We start from the raw sequence: 18,519 nt of genomic DNA, 5'->3' as shown, positions 1-18,519 counted from the left end.
CCTATTACAAAAAAAAAATATTAAAAAAGATATATACACTCCACCCAAATACATTTTATTCTATTTATTTTTGAAATGAAGATTATTTTGTTGTTTGACCCAAATCACAATTACCCACAGCATAGCTTGATATCTCACAAGTCTCTTTATATTAATGAAATATTATAAAGAATGTTTCTTTGTTACCTTTCTTCCAATGGCTCCATTCTGTTTTTTTGGTGGTGGAGGTTCAAAAATGCGTTGCTGTTGCTGGGGTGGAAGTGTAGAGTACAGTGGAATGATTTTAATGTCACCAACTTCAGGACCCAAATCATCAACCTCGCGTTTTATTCTTTTACAGGCTTCATCAATTTCCTACAAAATAAGTTTTGAGTCTAAAAACAAAAATACTGAACATTTCTATGCAGTTTAAGTATACGATGTGCTAGATACCCTATTTTCAATGTACTAACCAAAACTATTATAGCAAATTTCAGTGGGATTTCTAAAACCACCTCAAAAATGTTGATTTCTCTATTCAATTGAATATGTAGCTACCTTATTTGCATTCTACACCCCTTTTCTTAAAGAGTCAGATTTCCTAATTAATTCTGAACAAATTGTACTAAAATTGAAATTTCTCACCCAGGAATATTTAACTGCACTTGTGACCTTTTCAATTTTCACAATCTAAAAGAAATTGATGTGCTAGATATTTTAAATAAGCCAATTAGGCTTTAATGTCACGTATCACTAATGCAATTATATGCAAGATTTGCTTCATTGTGCCTAATGAGAACAAACACCTTTACAGTATCAACATAAGATATTTAAGAACTAGGCTAACCCAAATATCTTAGGGCAGCTTCAAAATTTTCCCTATCACCTAAATCTATTCCAATGCACTTGTATTCAAATCAAAATTTAAAGGGAGGAGACATAATGAATAATACTGAGAAGAAGGGAGGAGTGGCCACTTTAGGGATGGTTAAAGGGTTTAACATATGGAGGGTAGAGTATACAGGGGGATAAATGTTACCTAACCCTTACTGAAATAATTCAACTTGGAAGAAAGAACATTAAGGTTAGGATTAGGGTTATTATAATATTATAAAATAGTAGGTAGTCTAATCAAAACAACCCAACCTGAGACTATCCTCATTAATTATGTTATTCATAAGACAGACTGATTCAAAGAGGGGGTAATTTCAGGTGATTTTACATCAAACTAGAATTATTTTCCTTAAAATGACTTTAAATCCATGTACAACTTTGCATTAAAGAATACAAAGTTCTTGGATATATTAAGAAACACATTGTTTTCACCTACCTCAAACACATAACTTTATGTATCATTTAAGAAAACTGGTATCTGTCTCAAAAACTGTGACACCAAAAAAATCACTACAAAGAACCTGATATTAACAGTGTCCTCTAAGATCCCAAGCTTCCAGGAGAAAATGAAAATATAATGCTATTCATCAAAAGAACATTAACAAAGGAAACAAGTATTTATAAAGAAAATTGCTTTCGAATGCTGAATCTAGATGAGAATGCCCCCTGCTGGTACGCAAATACAAAATTAAGATCGCTACCAAATTAAATTTTTGAACATAAATACAAAAATCATACTTCCAATATTTAGAGTATCTGCAATTGTTAATTTTACCAAAAACACAACTGGAAAATAAATGGTCAAATGTCATCTAACATCCAGATTCCACATCTTAAAAAATTAACAGCCCAAATCATATATTTGCTTTAAGACAGCAATATTTTAGATAATTACAAATTGGAACTAATGTGTTCAGCCATGTATGGAGCTAAAACAAAATGTTGACATCAGGGATATAAATAATCCTCTGAAGTGAAGGAAAAAAAATCCATATCACTTGTGCTTTTTATATAAATAAGGTTCTAAATAGTTGTTAAAATTCCACAATACATTTTTCCTCAAGTTTTAATCATTCTTAGTCAAAACTATCAGTTTAGAATGCCATTAAACTCTCCTACAATCATCAGAAAGACAGAAATGGCAGATTCTCTTCCCAATCAGTAGCTATCTGCTTGGTCGTGAAGAGTTTCTGACTCGAAGAAAAAGACTTTCAGCTTTACAAGTATGTTAATTAATTAAATTGGAACTTACTTACGAATTCATTAAATGCTGAAAAAGCATATTACTAAGAAAAATTATGTGCTGCTCAAGGAATGAAGGATCTAAGAATCTTCAGATCTTCAAGCATCCACTTATAAATATTTGTTACTGCAATTACAATCTCCTACCTGATCCAGTAGTATATAACTTGCCTGAGGACTTCTATCTTGATAACACTTATCATAGGTCCAGATTGATTATTTATTATTTTGAAGTAGTGGAGATTGGGGGAAGAGGGGACAATCTTCCACTGAGTGACATCCCCATATCTTTTTATTTTTGAGAAAGATTTTGTAAGTTGCCAAGGATAGCCTCAGACTTGGCAAATCTCCTGCCTCAGCCTCCCAAGTCAATGGGATTTTTTAGGCATATGCCACCACGAACAGCTTAAGTCCAAATTGTATGCACTGAAATAATAAAAACATTCTAGATTTCCAATTTTCACCAATTTAAACTGGGTGCGTGCTCTCCCACATTAGCTCAGATGACTTCAGGAGCACCATTGTTTTTAAAAAGTGATTAAAATGGTAACGTCTTAAAAAAAAAATCTTTCAAATTTCACAAGATTACTAGATTTCAAGGAAGCTCTTCAAATTTATGAAGGCAAGTACCAACTTCCCAAAATCTACCATTTAACCTACCAACTAAAAATACCAAAGTTTCACCAAAAAGGGAGAAACAGTAATGTTTTATTTATCTTTATATCATATCTACTAAACAAAATCAATAAAATCCACCTTCTTCCCAAAAGTCTCCAAATTCAAGACTAGACATCTAAAGAGAACTTTACACAGCTATAGTTCACAACAACAGTATCACTTTATGTTGTGAAAGACATACTCCAGTACACATATGAAAACCATTGGGAATACTACTTTGTTTCCCCAACTAGAGAAACTCTTTGAGGTCCTTACCATGAGGCTATCTCTGATATGCTTGGTTATCTGCGCATAATGACTACTTTAGTCATTTAAGAAAATACACTATGCACTTTGAAAGAAGTGATTTAGAGACCAGACACAAGAGGACAAAATGAGTACCTCAAAAATGAGTTACAACATACATGTCATTTATATGCCATCCCCCCCCCAAAAAAACCATTTAGTACTCCTGCTTACAAAATGTAAGGAAATTTCCTAATCAAAATGCATAGAAAAGATGACCAGTACACCAAGAAAGTAACTCTGGGAAACTGAATTTGCAACACACCTATTTTCCAAAAGGACAATTATATTTCTCTACAGGGAATGACTCTGCAACCTCCTAGGGGATATTTTGTAATGTCTGCAGACATCTGGTTTTCACAACCAAGGGAAGAAATAGTATTGCATCTGATGCGTAAAGCATTGATATTGATATAATACATATAGCATCCACATCAAGAGACCGTGCTCTAAAGAAAGGAAATTAAGGCCAACAAATTATAAATTACAAATGATCAAGACAAACCAGAAGAAATCCAAAGATTAAAATAAATTACTCAACATTCATAGCTCTTAACAATGACATCTGCTCAAAAATTATCAACCAAATATCCCTGTAGAATGTGAACATAAATGAGAATTCCATTTACTGCCAGAGATGTTGTTGCTTAGCAGACCTTTGGTATCTGAGACAAATGGCAGCAATTTCTCTTAACAATGTTTAGGCTGTCATTATCATATCATAGGCATCATACTATAAACTATTCCTGTGGAAAAGTGACCCTTAAACCAAAAGGACATAAAAATGGCCCCAGGAGTTTACAGAAGATGCAGATTCCTACATTTCATCCCCAAACTTCATCTGTTAGAGCAAGTTTGGAAAAGAGACAAGAATTTGCTTTGTTTTAAAAGAATTGTCTTCAGAAGCGGGCAATCTACCACACCTGAGGAAAAAAAAGTTCCAGAAGAGAAGTCAGATCTTTTGGGATGCCAAAACACATTAAGTTTTTCATTCATCTAAGATCTCAGTTGTCAGGTTCTTTTATCAGAGATAACCTTTTAAAAATGTAAAAGAAATTCTTAACCAGTGGGCCATGCAAATACAAAAACAGGATGTGGGTCAGTAAGTGTTAACTATTTAAACTTAGACACAATTAAAATTTAGTCTCTCCTCATACTAGCCACCTTGCAATGCTCAAAAGCCCTATTTCTTGGTGGCGATCACAGTGAAAAGTGCAAATATAGAATGTTTCCAGCAGTGCAAAAAGTTCTGTTGGACCTGCTCTAGACCCTGACACTAAGACCAGAAGGAAAGTCAGCACCACCAGCATGCTTCTTAGAGGCAGGCTCTCAGGATCCACTAAGACCCACTGAATCAGAATCTCCAAGTTGGTCTAAGTGATTTGCATGTACATTAAAGAGCACATACTAGGAAATTCTAGTGCATTCTAGAAAATTCACAAAACTCACAACAAAAAACCTTAAGAAACCATTTACAAAAACATTTTCTAAAATTGCTTTATCCAAATAGTTTTTCCTGAACTTCTTTAGCCACTTGAGAACGTCAGAACACATGTCTAAAAATACCCTATTGGAAGAGTTTAGAACATAAGACAACTGAGATTTGTATATCAAAATGCGGTAAATTCTAAAGAAGACATGCTATCCTCCCAATTCTCAAAGAGTACATGGAAGATAAAACACAAAATAAGGTTTTTTGATGATTGATTGGCACTTAAGTCTACACACAAGCTAAATAACTGATGAAGACTGCCTGAAATCATAGCAGCTGTGATGCAAATTCATGTCCCAGTTTGCTGGCCTTTCCAAAGTGAAGATACAATTTGCTAAATCTTGGAATTCTAAAATCATTTAACACTCAGGATAATTAACCCTAACACAAAAGTATTAGTGGTTTAAAAAGTATTCCTAAGAGTAAAAAGAAAAACTGTTACAAATTTTATACATCAATATGAAGGAAAAAAATTTCACAATAAGGAAACTATGGCTAATATATGCCAAATTGTTTAAAGTTGCCATTTAACAGAAATGATAGGCCAAAGGCTAATAATAACGGTACCTCTTGACCAGTTAAAAAAAGTAGAAGATCTCCCTCCTCCTCTTCACACATATGTATCTGGATCACTGTTCGAATTGCTGCTTCAAGATAATCTCTCTCTGGTTCTGGAGTATAAAAGATCTCAACAGGATGTGTGCGGCCAGGAATAGTTAAGAGAGGACAGTTATCAAAGTAAATCTGGAATTTTCCCGCATCTAGAGTAGCACTCATAACTATAACCTGAAAGAAAACAGTAAATTACTTGAGTCACCTTTAAGTTCTTTCATGGCCTCAAAGAAAAAAATTGAAAAGTACTGATTTACTGTTCTATATAAAGAAAACTGTAAAGACATTTAAATAAACCACTTTAAAAATGAAATACAGAAAGACTGAGGTACAGTAAAAGCTTTATATTCAAAGATATTTAGAAATATCTATTTAAGTAAGTAAATTACAATTACCTTGAAACATACCAAATGAAAGTTTGTGAAAGAACTAATGGAGAACCACCTTAATGTCATGATTATTGCTACATTTATTCAAACAAAACATGTTTCCACATGAAAAAAAAAAATGCAATATTAACTAGTGGACCAGGTGTAAATTTTCTCACTTCTTCCAAATAATCTTTAATACACACATCTTTAAAAAAAAATCCTGAAATAAGCAAGGATCTTCTATACTTGTTGTACAAAGGCAGAACAAAAAAAAAAAGTCTTTTCAGGTACAGAACTTCATGATTATGCGGTCACACCCCCATACAAATCATATATCATATAAACTAATAAAATTTTACTGTAAGTCTCCCTCATACATCATTCCACTAGAATTCTTAATTCTTATTTTAAATGAGATTTCTCCACTGAAACCCTGACAGCTCATCCATAATTTTTAATAGTGATAGTACTTATATGGTGCTTGTACAGCACACATACTAATAAGGAATGATGACATGATGAGTTTTAAGTTTCAAAGTATGGTACACGCACACAAGAAAGCAAAAGGGGGAACTTCCTAAACTATGGTTCAAAAATGTAAAATATATAAACTATTCAGACTAAAAACTGATCCTTTAAGGAGATGTCTGCACTTAATGATGAATAGAGTGACTAGTATGATCAAAAAAAAAAAACAAAACAAAATGTTAGAATATGAAGAATCAGATGGGTTAGAAATAAGAGAGATTTGGTTTTAAAATACATTACTAAAAAGTAGGAGAAATATAAGTGAAGTCTAAAATGAAGCCACATCAAAGTAAAAACATAGGCAGTACTTGGACACAATTTTTTTTAAAAAAAAAAGCTGATTAATGATCAGGATATTTCCCACTTTAATACATGCATACACACAAAATGAACTAAATGGGTAAAGAAAACTACTTCACCTTTAAGTCGGATCTCTGTCTTACAACTTCTTTTAAAACACCCATGAGAATATCTGTAGCCAGTGTTCTTTCATGAGCCTCATCAAGAATTATCACACCGTAACGTTCCAGGAGGGGATCGTTCATGGCTTCACGAAGTAACATCCCATCAGTCATATACCTATATTCACAAAGAACATGTTGGTCAAGGTTCATTTTAAAAGAAAACTTGAAAACAGAGAGATGAAACAAAGACATTTGGTAAATAAAAACTAAACTTCTTCAACCAGGTACACTGATGCACACCTATAATCCCAGTGACTTGGGAGTCTGAGGCAGGAAGATCTCAAGTTCAAAGCCAGTCTCAGCAACTTAGCAAGAACCTGTCTCAAAAAAACGAAAAAGGTGTATGTAGCTTGGTGATAAACCATCCCTAGATTCAACTCCCAGCATGGGTGGGGACAAGGGAGGACAGGACTTTCCCCCCAAAAATGTTATTTTTTCACGATTAATTACAAAATTAAGTTTCAAGAGAATGTCTTAAGAGCACACACCAAACAAGGTATACATCATAAAATCTTCTCAAATACTGCAATGTACTGAAAAAAAACCAAAATATTGCTGATTATGGAAGGCAATGACCACACATGTTTCACACAAATTGGACACTTAGATATAAATGAATTTCTTAAAAATAATCTTAGATGTAAATATTCATCCTGCAAAATAAAACCAATAAACCATTTTCAGCTGCTTTAAGACATCACACCACTAAAATGTTACCACATGCAAATGCACATTTCAAAAAAGTAAAGCCCTAACAATTCTTAACAAAGCTCACAGGCTCAGGTTCTTGGTTGAAAGGGGCTCACAGAAAATACGCCTACCATTTTCCCACCTGAAAAAACACCTTAATGAAGCATAAAAAGAAATCATTCATAAAGGTTTTAGGACTGAGAGGCAGCAACAGCACTGTGGAAATGCTGGTACGTAAATGGAATATAAAAGGCAAACAACATAAGAATGATTAATGAACCAAAGAGAGGGAAACCAGGATTAGGAATGGCTCAAAAGAAGGCAGTTAATATGGAATCTAAGCATCATAGGAAAAGCACCATGTAGATTAAGTATCAGCCATTCATTCCCAGTCCATTCCACTCTGCTAACACTCATACAAAACAATTATATCCTCGGTTTGGCCCATGGACAAAACACAATATGCCTTTAAATGCTGAATTCACTGTTCATTCAGTAAATAAAAGCCCATGATTTTATTTACATATTTAAAAGCAGTAGAAATTATCTGAAATCATCATTTATGACTTCATCCTCTGGCTCTTTTTTCATGATTAGTCTAACCTAATCTTTCATGAACCAACTTGATATTTTTAGCTAATGCCATCTGCTGGAGCAGTAAGTTCAGCAAACTGGCAGGCAGTATACAAGAGAAGTGAATCCCTCTCTTCACTTCACTAAAACTTAACTCTAAATTTAACCAATTTTGGGGCAAACAAGTCCATTTCGTCCCAATTGTATATTTCCTATCTTCTACTTTGGTGGTGGTATTTTTTAAAAAACCAACAACCTGGACTACATAACGTATTACCTACAAGATTATTTTATTAAGATTGTGAAAGAAAAAACACTGCCAATTAAAATATGACTCAATGCCTTAAAGTTAGTCCAACACAGTGCATGAGTCAGCTACACTATGGCCTCTAGATCCTTTGGAATTTCTTTGATCTATTTGAGGACATTTGGCAGTTTGTGCCTTTGGATGTATTACTGACACAAGGTGGGCAATCCTCTTGCACATTATCTCAATGGCAAAACATAATCCATTTGTGGGTAACTTCCTTAGTTTCAATAGAACTAATTTGTGGCTTTAAAGAATAAATGTTTGCATTCGAGCAAATACTATTTTGCCCAAATACTAGAAAATTTATATCCTATCACTGTTTCTCAACTTTCCAGATACTCAATAGCTAGCTATTCATTCAACAGAGACTCCTAGGGTAACATTTTTTGAAGGCATTTTAATTAGCTAATTCAGTACGTGTAGTCCCGATAACTAACAATACTCAAATGAAGCGATAACATATACAGCCAGATCAAGTGCAAGCATTCACAAGCAATGGGAACCACCAAACGGCCACCAATTATAATGATCCCACATAAGATATGCATCGATTTGGACTTTAAAAATGGGGGAGGAGGAAAATCACAAAACTAATAATACAACTTGAACTTGAAAATTTCTTAAAACACTTTAAAAAACCACTCTATTTTGATCTTTTTTTCCTCTGCCCATTTCTCAAGCGTTAGGCAACCACAACATGGAGATACACAGAAGCATAGCCATTCTTCTGCATTTTTCCTAAGAGGAAATGAATATCACAAATCAGTTAATGGAACTATTATTTGCCATGCTTTAATCAACAACCATGTTTATTATAAGTACTAAATTAAATGGTCAACCACATTCAAACCCTGTCTTTCAGATTCCGGAGAAAATTCCTAATGTTTCCTCAATGTTAATTTGATTAATCACCCAGTGATACAAACCATGAGATGCTGTAGTTAAATATCTCCTACATCACAAAATATGTGAAGTTTACTAACAAGTGAAGCTTGTTGTATGAACAACAGATTTTACAAAAAATGGCAATTCTAAGGTTGGAAGGTCAAGAGAGTCAAATGTGCTCTTCTTTTCCAATGAAAACACCTGAATAATAGCAGTTAACTTTTCCAGAGTCTCAAAACCAGTTAAATAGCTTATTAAAACTAGTTTATATGTTACATTGATTCCCAATCTTAGGTGTGCTATGATAGCACACTCCTACACTAGCACACTTGTCCTAAAAACTACTATAAAGGAACACACCTACATGTATGTATATCAACAAAAAGGTACCTATAGAAAGATATGACCAAGTTCTAACCTCTGGTACCTAGGAATGTGACCTTATTAAAAATCAGAAATTTTGCAGATGTAGTTAAGTTAAAATCTTCCCATGAGATCACAAACATTTATGGTGCTCTCTAAACCCAATCACACATATCCTTAATGAAAAGAAATGAGAGGGAAATTTGAGACACAAAGAGTAGCCAGGTGAAGATGGAGAAAGAGACTGGAGATACATAAGGCAAGGAATAACAAGGACTGCTAGTTGTCATCAGAAGCTAGGAAGAATCATGAAATGAAAAGCTCTTCTCTCAGGATCTCCAGAAGGAACCAACTCTGTCAATGCAATGCTTCTGAATCCCTGGTCTCTAGAATTTAAAGAATAAATTTGTTAATTTAAGACTAAAGCAAGAAAAAAAAAGAGTACTTGATCATTTGCTATACTGCTAAATTTAAGAAACCCTTTGAGAGAGAGAGAGAGAGAGAGAGAGAGATATCAATCCACCTGACACATAACACATAAAAGACATAACAAGGAAGATACTGGTGGTCCTAAAAGCCACAGAGCATTTCCCTTTATCTAAGTCAAGTTTTACTACCTTTCTTACTAGTAATAAATATTTACCCAGGCTAAAAGATGAGTCATAATTCTAAAGTTTTAATAATGGATAAGTAAACAAAAATGCTATAAGACAACCAAACTTGAAATGATCTATTCACTTAAAGACATACAAATTATCTGCAACTTATTAGAAACAGAAAACTTGTGCCTCACCCGAATTACTTAATCAAAAATTTTGAAGGTGAGGCATAGCAATCTGTGTTTTAACAGAACCGTTAAATTCTATACACTAGACTTAAGTCTTAAACTCTTGCTAAAGTTTAAGACAGTCTAAATTAATAAAGTTAAACAAGAGGCAGATTAAACAAATAGATGCCTAATGTAGCATCAGACTCCCTTGAATTAACTCATAATTCAGATATTCAAGCACTGTTTAATTACTGAAATAAACCCAAAACTCAAAGTGCTGATAGCACCATCCTAGCTTAACAGTATTCCAATCACTACATGCAGAAAGAGTAACTACAAGCTAACCAATTGTGATCCAGCCAGATGACATCACCAATTCTGAACAAAGCATAGTAATGCATTAGATCCTTCACATATATTATTTATAATTCTGTACTCATGTATTTTTAAATTTTTGAAACATCCCATTCCTTTGGCTTAAGGAAAAATCATAAACTAAGAAAAACATTCATATTTTTCTAAATGAAAATCAAACAAGGGCTGGGGATATAGCTCAGTTGGTAGAGTGCTTGCCTAGCATGCACAAGACCCTGGGTTCAATCCCCAGCACTACAAAAAAAAAAAAAAAAAAAAAAAAAGAAAAGAAAAAAGAAAGAAAACCAAACAGATCATTTAAAAATTTAATAATAAACAATATGTATAAATTATTCCTCACTTTAGTGTCAATGACTAAATGTGTGGAAAAAAAAATTAACTACACAGGGAAGTAAGGCCCAATAGCTCAATGTTTTGTTATTTTGTATAGGTGGCAAAAGGAGTGGTAAGAGAAATTACCCTAAACCTTATGAATTCCTCCCCAACCAAATCCAGATTGGGCAAAGATGCTTAAAATAAAAACACAAAAGTAGAATATAAGAATTAAATAACTTAAAACAAGCTTGGGCAGGTTATGTTGTAAAGCCTGGGACATCATATAAAGCAGTAAGCTCAGTACTTGATCAAAATCAAAAGTTTTTTCATTACCTGTAAGAAATAAATGACAACCTGGTTAAAAATTGCAATTTATATCCAAAATGCTATTTTGTTAAGAGCTTCTACAAATCAGTAAGAACCAACCACAGAAAGATAAGAAACCAAACAAATACCAAATTTTATCAATTGTGTGATACTGTATGTTTTGTCAATTTTCTGAAATTTGATATGCATTTCAAAATACCACCTTATAAACTGCTGCCAACCAGATAGCAATCCTTCTCAACAAATGAAAAAAGCATCAGTCTCAGATCCCAAAAAATATACAAATAGCTAATACATACCTATAAGATGCTCAATTTCATACAAAAGAAATGCAAATTAAAACTATAAGGAGACTACATTTTTCACTTACAAGATTCACTAAAGATAAATTTTACTAAGCTATAACAGGAAAGGCAAAGAAACACTCATCTGCTCATTCCTTACTGGTGGGAGTAGATAAAATCTTCATGAAGGGCAATCTGGCAAAGGCTGATAAAATTCAAGCAAAACCTTTGATCCAACCAATTTCACTGAGGGAATTCATTTCACATATGCCAATGTGTAAAAACTGTGCATACAAAGTTCTAAGAGGGTGCTGAGGACACCAACTGTTTCTAATACCAAAAACTGCAAAATATTAACCAATCAGATTAGTCAAACTAGAAGACAATAAAAAATGGCAGGCAACCATTAATAAAAAAGAGTGAAACAACTTTATATTACTGTTCTAGAAGAATCGAACAGCACAAAAACAAAAAATCTGTTCTGAAAATCCTAGTTAGTGCTATTCCCATACTGTCAAGAGTATGGTTGCATTTCAAGTATAGACTATATTCTGGTATAACTATGCAGATAACTCAAAATTGTATCTAAAGATCTAAAACATGCATCCACATCACCCAAAGAAATTCTTGGATGACTTCAAAGGCTGGCCATTTTCTTACTGATTTGTAGGAGCTCTTAACAAAATCAGCACTTTGAATACTAGATACAATTTTTGACCAGTTTCTCATTTGTTTCTTGGCCATATTGTTTCAGATAATGAAACTTGCATTTCGATCAACTACTGAACTTATCACTTTTATGACAAATTACAAATTATTACATTTGACATGAAATGAGAGCCTCTAAGCACAGAAAAAAGAAATTCTACATATGAACCTTTAAGTATTGCATACTTTAGAAAAAATGAAAAAGATGAGCCTTTCACACACACACACAAACTATCAAATGTGCAAGACAATTCTTAAAGATTGGAAGGGGTCTAGAATTCTAAAATTTCAAAACTGAATTCTCTCTCCTATTCCAGAAAAGCAACACTTATGTATTTTTTTAAGTATTCCGAGTTAAAATCCACCTTAAGAATCAGATTTTTTTTTCTTTTTTGAGACAGGATCTCACTAGGTTGCTGAGGGCCTTGCTAAAGAACTAGATTTTTTTAGCAAAATGGAATTCTAAACAAAGGGCCTACACTCAACAAAATGATGTTGACCCAATATTAATAAACTTGATGTATAGATAAGTTTTATATTAAAATAAAAATAAACATTTAAGGTATATATAAATTTTCTATCTGCCACTGAGTTTTTAGATTAACACACTACATTATAGTTAACTTGAACATGTATCATAAGACAGAATGGTTACAGTCAGGCCCCAAGGTCCCAATTTAGGATGGTTTGACTTTATAATAACAGGCTTACTGGAATGTAAATTAATGATATAAAAGAAAACTTTGATCCATGTGAACATAGCAGTTTATGAAAAGACATTTTGTTTTTGAATATTAAAATCTCCTGATTAATACCCTAACCAAGGTATAGACATTCAGACAAGGCAATTTATTTTATGTGTGTGTATATATATATCACAATCAATTAAAAAAAAATCAAACCACTTCTTTGGATATAAATATGTCAATGAAGACTCAATGTATTTAATACCATATTTCTGGTGAAAAATAAATATTCTCATAATGATTTAAATCATAATTCATACCACTGTTTTCCATAATTAACATAAGGACACCACAGTAACTACTAGTTCAAAGTGACTCATCATTTCAACAGGACCCATACATTCCTATGGATGTTTTACATAGGCTCAAGTTCAATTTGACATATTCTCAGCAACAATATTACACTGTAGGAGCAACACCAATCACCATAACCACAAAAGCACCATAATACTGATTATGGTGAAAACTACTGTATGTAAATGATCACAAGCAAGATGTGGTATTTTGAACACCTGGAATCTCTTGTTTTACTGTTCTAAATACAATAAACTAGACAAAAAGAATATATCAAATACCCTTTGTAACATGTATGGATTCATTCTTAGCTAAAATGTTTAAGACACCAGAACTTAAACCTCTGTTATGGCCAACAGCTAAAATATATTTAGTTATGTTTCAGAGCCAGATACCAAATCAAGCAAAAAAAAAAAAAAAAAAAAAGCATAAGAAATCAATGATAAAAAGTAAAGCGACTAAATTTTTTCCCAACATTCATTTCCAACTCTTCAAACTTTCACAAGTGTTGAAGGAAATGCCTTCACCTTCTCCACAGCACTTACAGAAAGCTGAGATGAATGCATCAATTCTGTTCAATATTTTCTAAGATGTCACACTGTGCAAAGAAAGCCTTCTAAAATTAATCCCTTACAAGTGTATAAGTTTATACACAAAATTTGAATGTAATAAGGAGTAAAACATCAAGTTAACATCTGATCAATTAACAAAAGCCAAAAAATTTTTACTTCTAGGGTAATAACTTTCTTGTTTCTGTTTAAGAACTGCTTAAAGTGGTAACCAACCACTTTGATTTTTTACTCCCATAACGTAATTGCTATACTTGAAGGAGAACAATGTCTACCCACATAACAGATGTTCAATAAATTAGTTTGTAACTTGTCTTTAAATTACCACACCTGTTTTCACTTCTGACCTCCAGCCCTAGAAGAATATATGGCTTCATTCATTCGACAATGTCAAGTTTGAATTCAATTAACCCTTCTCAATTACAATTCAATTACTGTGTTAAAAGGAACTTCATTAAACTGCTTTTATAAGTTCCTTTCTTGTTTTTATTAGCTAATTAATAAGAACCAATACATTCTCAAGCTGGAAATCTCCACTACCAGCAGCAATGCTGGGTGAAACACTGCTTAAGTATCAGAAAATTATTCTTAAGGGTTACATACAAATTAACATGAATCTCAGAACAACCCCATAAGGTAGTTATTATAATTTCCATCTTCTGAAAAAGCAGTAAGTACAGGAAGGTTAATTAACAGTCAAAATCATACTGCTAAGTGGCAGAGCTAGGACACAACTTAGGTACTGTGACCCCAGAGGCAGTGTTCTGGGATCTACTTACTTTCAGTTCTCATCTCAAATCATCTACTTTTATATGAGGGTGCCTGTTGAACAACCACTCTGAAATTCTGTAGTAGTCCTTAAACAGAACTGCTTCAGTTTATTGTTTCCTGGGGCACAAAAAGAATCTGCCAGGGACATGAAAGAATCTGCTATGGCCATGCCTTACAATGACAGTGCCCACCTTAAAGGTTAATGTACCCTCCAGCTCCTTACTGTAGTAGTGTTTTTATTAAGCTTGTGTTTGTTAAAATACTCTGGTATTCTCTTTCATCTTCTTGCCTACAAAGATTATTTTATTTAGATTAAAAACAAATTCTACATGTTTATGATCCAAATTGTATGGAAACACATTCTTTGGCTGGTCTGTTCAAAACTTATCTCACTCAAGCTTTCCAAGGGACAGTTTATCATACCCTGAAATCCCAGACTGTTCATCTCTCTAGTCATTAAATTACATTTCAACCATATCTTCTTGTCTTTACCTTTTCTTGTCTTTTTAGCAGTTTGCCCTGAAGTTACACACCAGATAAACATCTCAAGGTGGTACACAGTCTTACAGAGCTAACACACATGTTCTCTAAAAGCTGCTCTGGTTCATAAACTTTATCTCAGATGGGGTCCTTGGTGTTGTAAAATTCCAAATTTCAAATGAATCTGACACCCCAAATGGAAAAACTTAGGGAGGGAAAGGCAAATTATATATACTATACCCCATCTTAACAAAAGAAATTTTAACAAAGTCAGAGAAAATGTCTTTTCATGAATCATCTATCCATTTGTCATGACTATGCTTAAGTCATCCAAATTCCACAACATAGTGACAAAATTTCAAACTCCTGTTGTGACTTTAACTTCCTCAGATTAAAAAGGAACAAAGGTTCTATTTGTTGTGTGCATGGCAAGTACACACAGATACAGACACAAACCCCATTCCCTGTGTTTATGGTTTAATGAAGCAAGAAAGACCAAAAAGGCTATCTTTAATCATCTATCTATACATGGTACACAAACTAGTCCTTTAACATCTTAAAATTGATCTGATATGAAAAGGTTGACTTAGACAAATCAGTTGGATATTTAAAGAATATACAGTAGGTATAGGACTGTAGGACCTTCTCAAGTAAAAGGTCATGATTTTTTCCATTCAGAAAACAAAGTTTAAGAAACAAAAAACCCCACTGTTCCATCTGATTGGAACGTACTCACCCTGCACCCCAATCCCTGTTCTGGCTGGTACTACTTTTGTTTTAGGCCTTGATTTAAATACACACTTCTCTTTTCCAAATTGAATCGAATCCTCAAAGCATACTTCCATATATTCTATTTTGGACTCTACCTCAATTGGAAATTTTATATTTATACTTGATTTGCTTTATGGGGACAAGAACCAGATTTCTTTTTTGTTACTATACCTAGCACTGCTCAACCTACACAAAGTACTCAATTAAATGAGTGAATGACTAAGCATTACATGGTACATAAGTGGATTGCCTTGATATCAAAACACCTCAGTAATTTTGCAGCTTTGGAATAAAACAAAAGGCATATCCCCTAAAATAACAATGAAACTGGCTACCAAATTAACAACCAAATATTGTGTTTCTTCACAGGCACAAGATTATCAAGCCACTATCTTCCTTAAAAATTAATCAGCTCAGTGGTAGAGCAATGCCTGGCATGCCCAAGGCTCTGGGGTTCAATCTCCAGCACCACAAAAGAACAAACAAAAAACTCATCTGCCTCAAAAAAAGTGATGAATTTCTTAAATCATGTACAACTGCAAATGCTGGGGATATAGCTCAGTAGGTAAGGTGCTTGCCTTGCATACACAAGGCACTGGGTTCAATCCCCAGCACCACAAATAAATAAATAAATAAATCCTGTAGAACTCCAACTACAAAATGCTTCTTAAAATCCACTGCAGAAGTAAGTGCTAGATGCCATCGATACCTTCTCCTTTCCATGAGAATGAATTAAGATTTTTACTGACCAGTCACAAACATGGCATGGCATCATTGTGTTTTACTATCTGGTCTTCCCTTCTTTGAAGCCATCTCAATCGGGCTGCCCCCCCCCCCCCAATTTCTAACCAAGACAGCAATAGGAAAATAAATATGTTGCATAAGTTTAAGAAGTAAAGGATGGGAACAAGCAAATACCTAACAGAACACAAAAACCATTTAGCAACTTGTCCACTGGGACTGAAGAGCTAGCTACTAATGATTTCAAAACCAGAGTACGCACTAACTTATATGAGATCTGATCCTCTGAAAACAGCACAATATTAGACTCATCATCTATCCATATGTATCTCAAACCATGAAGAAACTACCTTGGACTCTGTGTACAATTAAAAAATACACCAATGTGGCTATTCTCAAAAAAACTCTTAAATTCTGAGTCCTTCAAGCAGAATCTTCAGAGAATATTTTGATGAATGCATTCTTCCTACCCAATTAACTATATAAGTGATTTCAGTCAGTTACAACTTTAGATGTTTATAACATGTTGATTCTTAATGGGTTGATATGTGACTATGAAATACACCAAGGGAATCATAAACCACTGTTCTTAATGAAGTATTCTTATCAGTCAAAACTGCCATTAGTCCTCTTCATATTAAATAAGAATTACACTGGAAATTTTAACGTTTCCTTTTAAAGCAATTTAAAATAATATATACCCTTTTACTAATATAGTGTCACTTAAAAACAACACTGGTTACTCCCTACCTTAAGGAGGAACATTAATAAATTTACCCTGTCTGGAATAAATTTTCTTGAAGAGGTTTAGTTATAGATAACCTTTGGGAACTGCTCCACAAGAAAACATCACAATGCTAAACATGTTTTACTTATGTATATTTATATTGTCACTCCCTACTAAAAACTTAAAATCTTGCACAAGCGTACTCCCTACTAGACAGACACACAAACACATAATACTGGTAACTTTCTCACATTTGATTTCTAAATTCCAATCTTAACTGTAACTTGCCCAAATATGATACAGTGAATCAAATGTCAGAAAGGTATGCCTACTAAAGACAAGTAAAATTTTACTCTATTTTTTCAAGTCCTAGACATTATCTGTACTTTACAGTAGTATCAAATGAGCTATGATTTCACATAATTATTGTCAATTACAATGTAATTACAAACAACCAATAAATAATGTGATCACTAAATTTATTTAGTTAAGATTAAGATTTACACAAAAAATACCCCTTATAAATCAAAGTTAAGGAGACTTAAGCATTTTAAAGCTCAATTGCTCTTAAAAATGAAATTGTATATCAAATTCTACCGAAACAAAATATATATTTCAAAAGACTAGAGGAAAACTGGACACAAAACATGAAGTGATTGAATATTTTGTTTGAAGGGATTTTTTAAAGTTGTGACAGTTATATTTTAAGAAAATGAGACACAGAAAATATTTTAAGATGAAATCATGATACCTAAACTCTGTTTCAAAATAATATGAGACAGGGCTGGAGATGTGGCTCAGCGGTGGCGCGCTCGCCTGGCATGCGTGCGGCCCGGGTTCGATCCCCAGCACCACATACCAACAGGGATGTTGTGTCCGCCGAGAACTAAGAAAAAATAAATCAATATTAAGATTCTCTCTCTGTCCCTCTCTCTCTCTCTCTCTCCCCTCTCTCACTCTCTCTAAAAAAAAAAAAAAAAAAAAATATGAGACAGGGAAAATACTGGGATATAGGTGAAACAAGATTGAAGATGGAGTTCACTAAACTAGTATACTTCTGCAGACATTTTAAAATACCTATAAAATATAAAAATTTTAAAAAAGAGACAAGAATTCCATTTATTTCCTAATCCTATAGATGGATACAGATAGATCCATCAACAAAGACTCATGTCACTGACCACATAACATTTTGTTCCAACATGTCTTTTTTTAAAACTTTGGGAAATTGCATTGTGACACAGGTTTTTTGTTATGTTTACAGTACTGGGGATTG

General features: G+C 33.4%; 1 protein-coding gene across 1 annotated transcript in view; it reads right to left on the bottom strand.

The window, feature by feature from the left end:
* The window catches only part of Dhx15 (DEAH-box helicase 15), a 47,826-nt gene that overhangs the window by 17,371 nt on the left and 11,936 nt on the right, over window positions 1–18,519 (bottom strand). Inside the window, exons 4-6 of the mRNA XM_026403094.2 lie at window positions 6,501–6,660; window positions 5,138–5,356; window positions 187–354 (exon numbers count right to left, since the gene is read on the bottom strand). Of these exons, the coding sequence (XP_026258879.1) occupies window positions 187–354; window positions 5,138–5,356; window positions 6,501–6,660 (547 nt within the window). The remainder of the gene's footprint in view (window positions 1–186; window positions 355–5,137; window positions 5,357–6,500; window positions 6,661–18,519) is intronic.

This window comes from Urocitellus parryii, chromosome 10, assembly GCF_045843805.1.
Source record: "Urocitellus parryii isolate mUroPar1 chromosome 10, mUroPar1.hap1, whole genome shotgun sequence".
NCBI lineage: Eukaryota > Metazoa > Chordata > Mammalia > Rodentia > Sciuridae > Urocitellus > Urocitellus parryii.
Note: the sequence above shows the minus strand (reverse complement) of the source record. Positions and strands in the feature narration are given on the sequence as shown.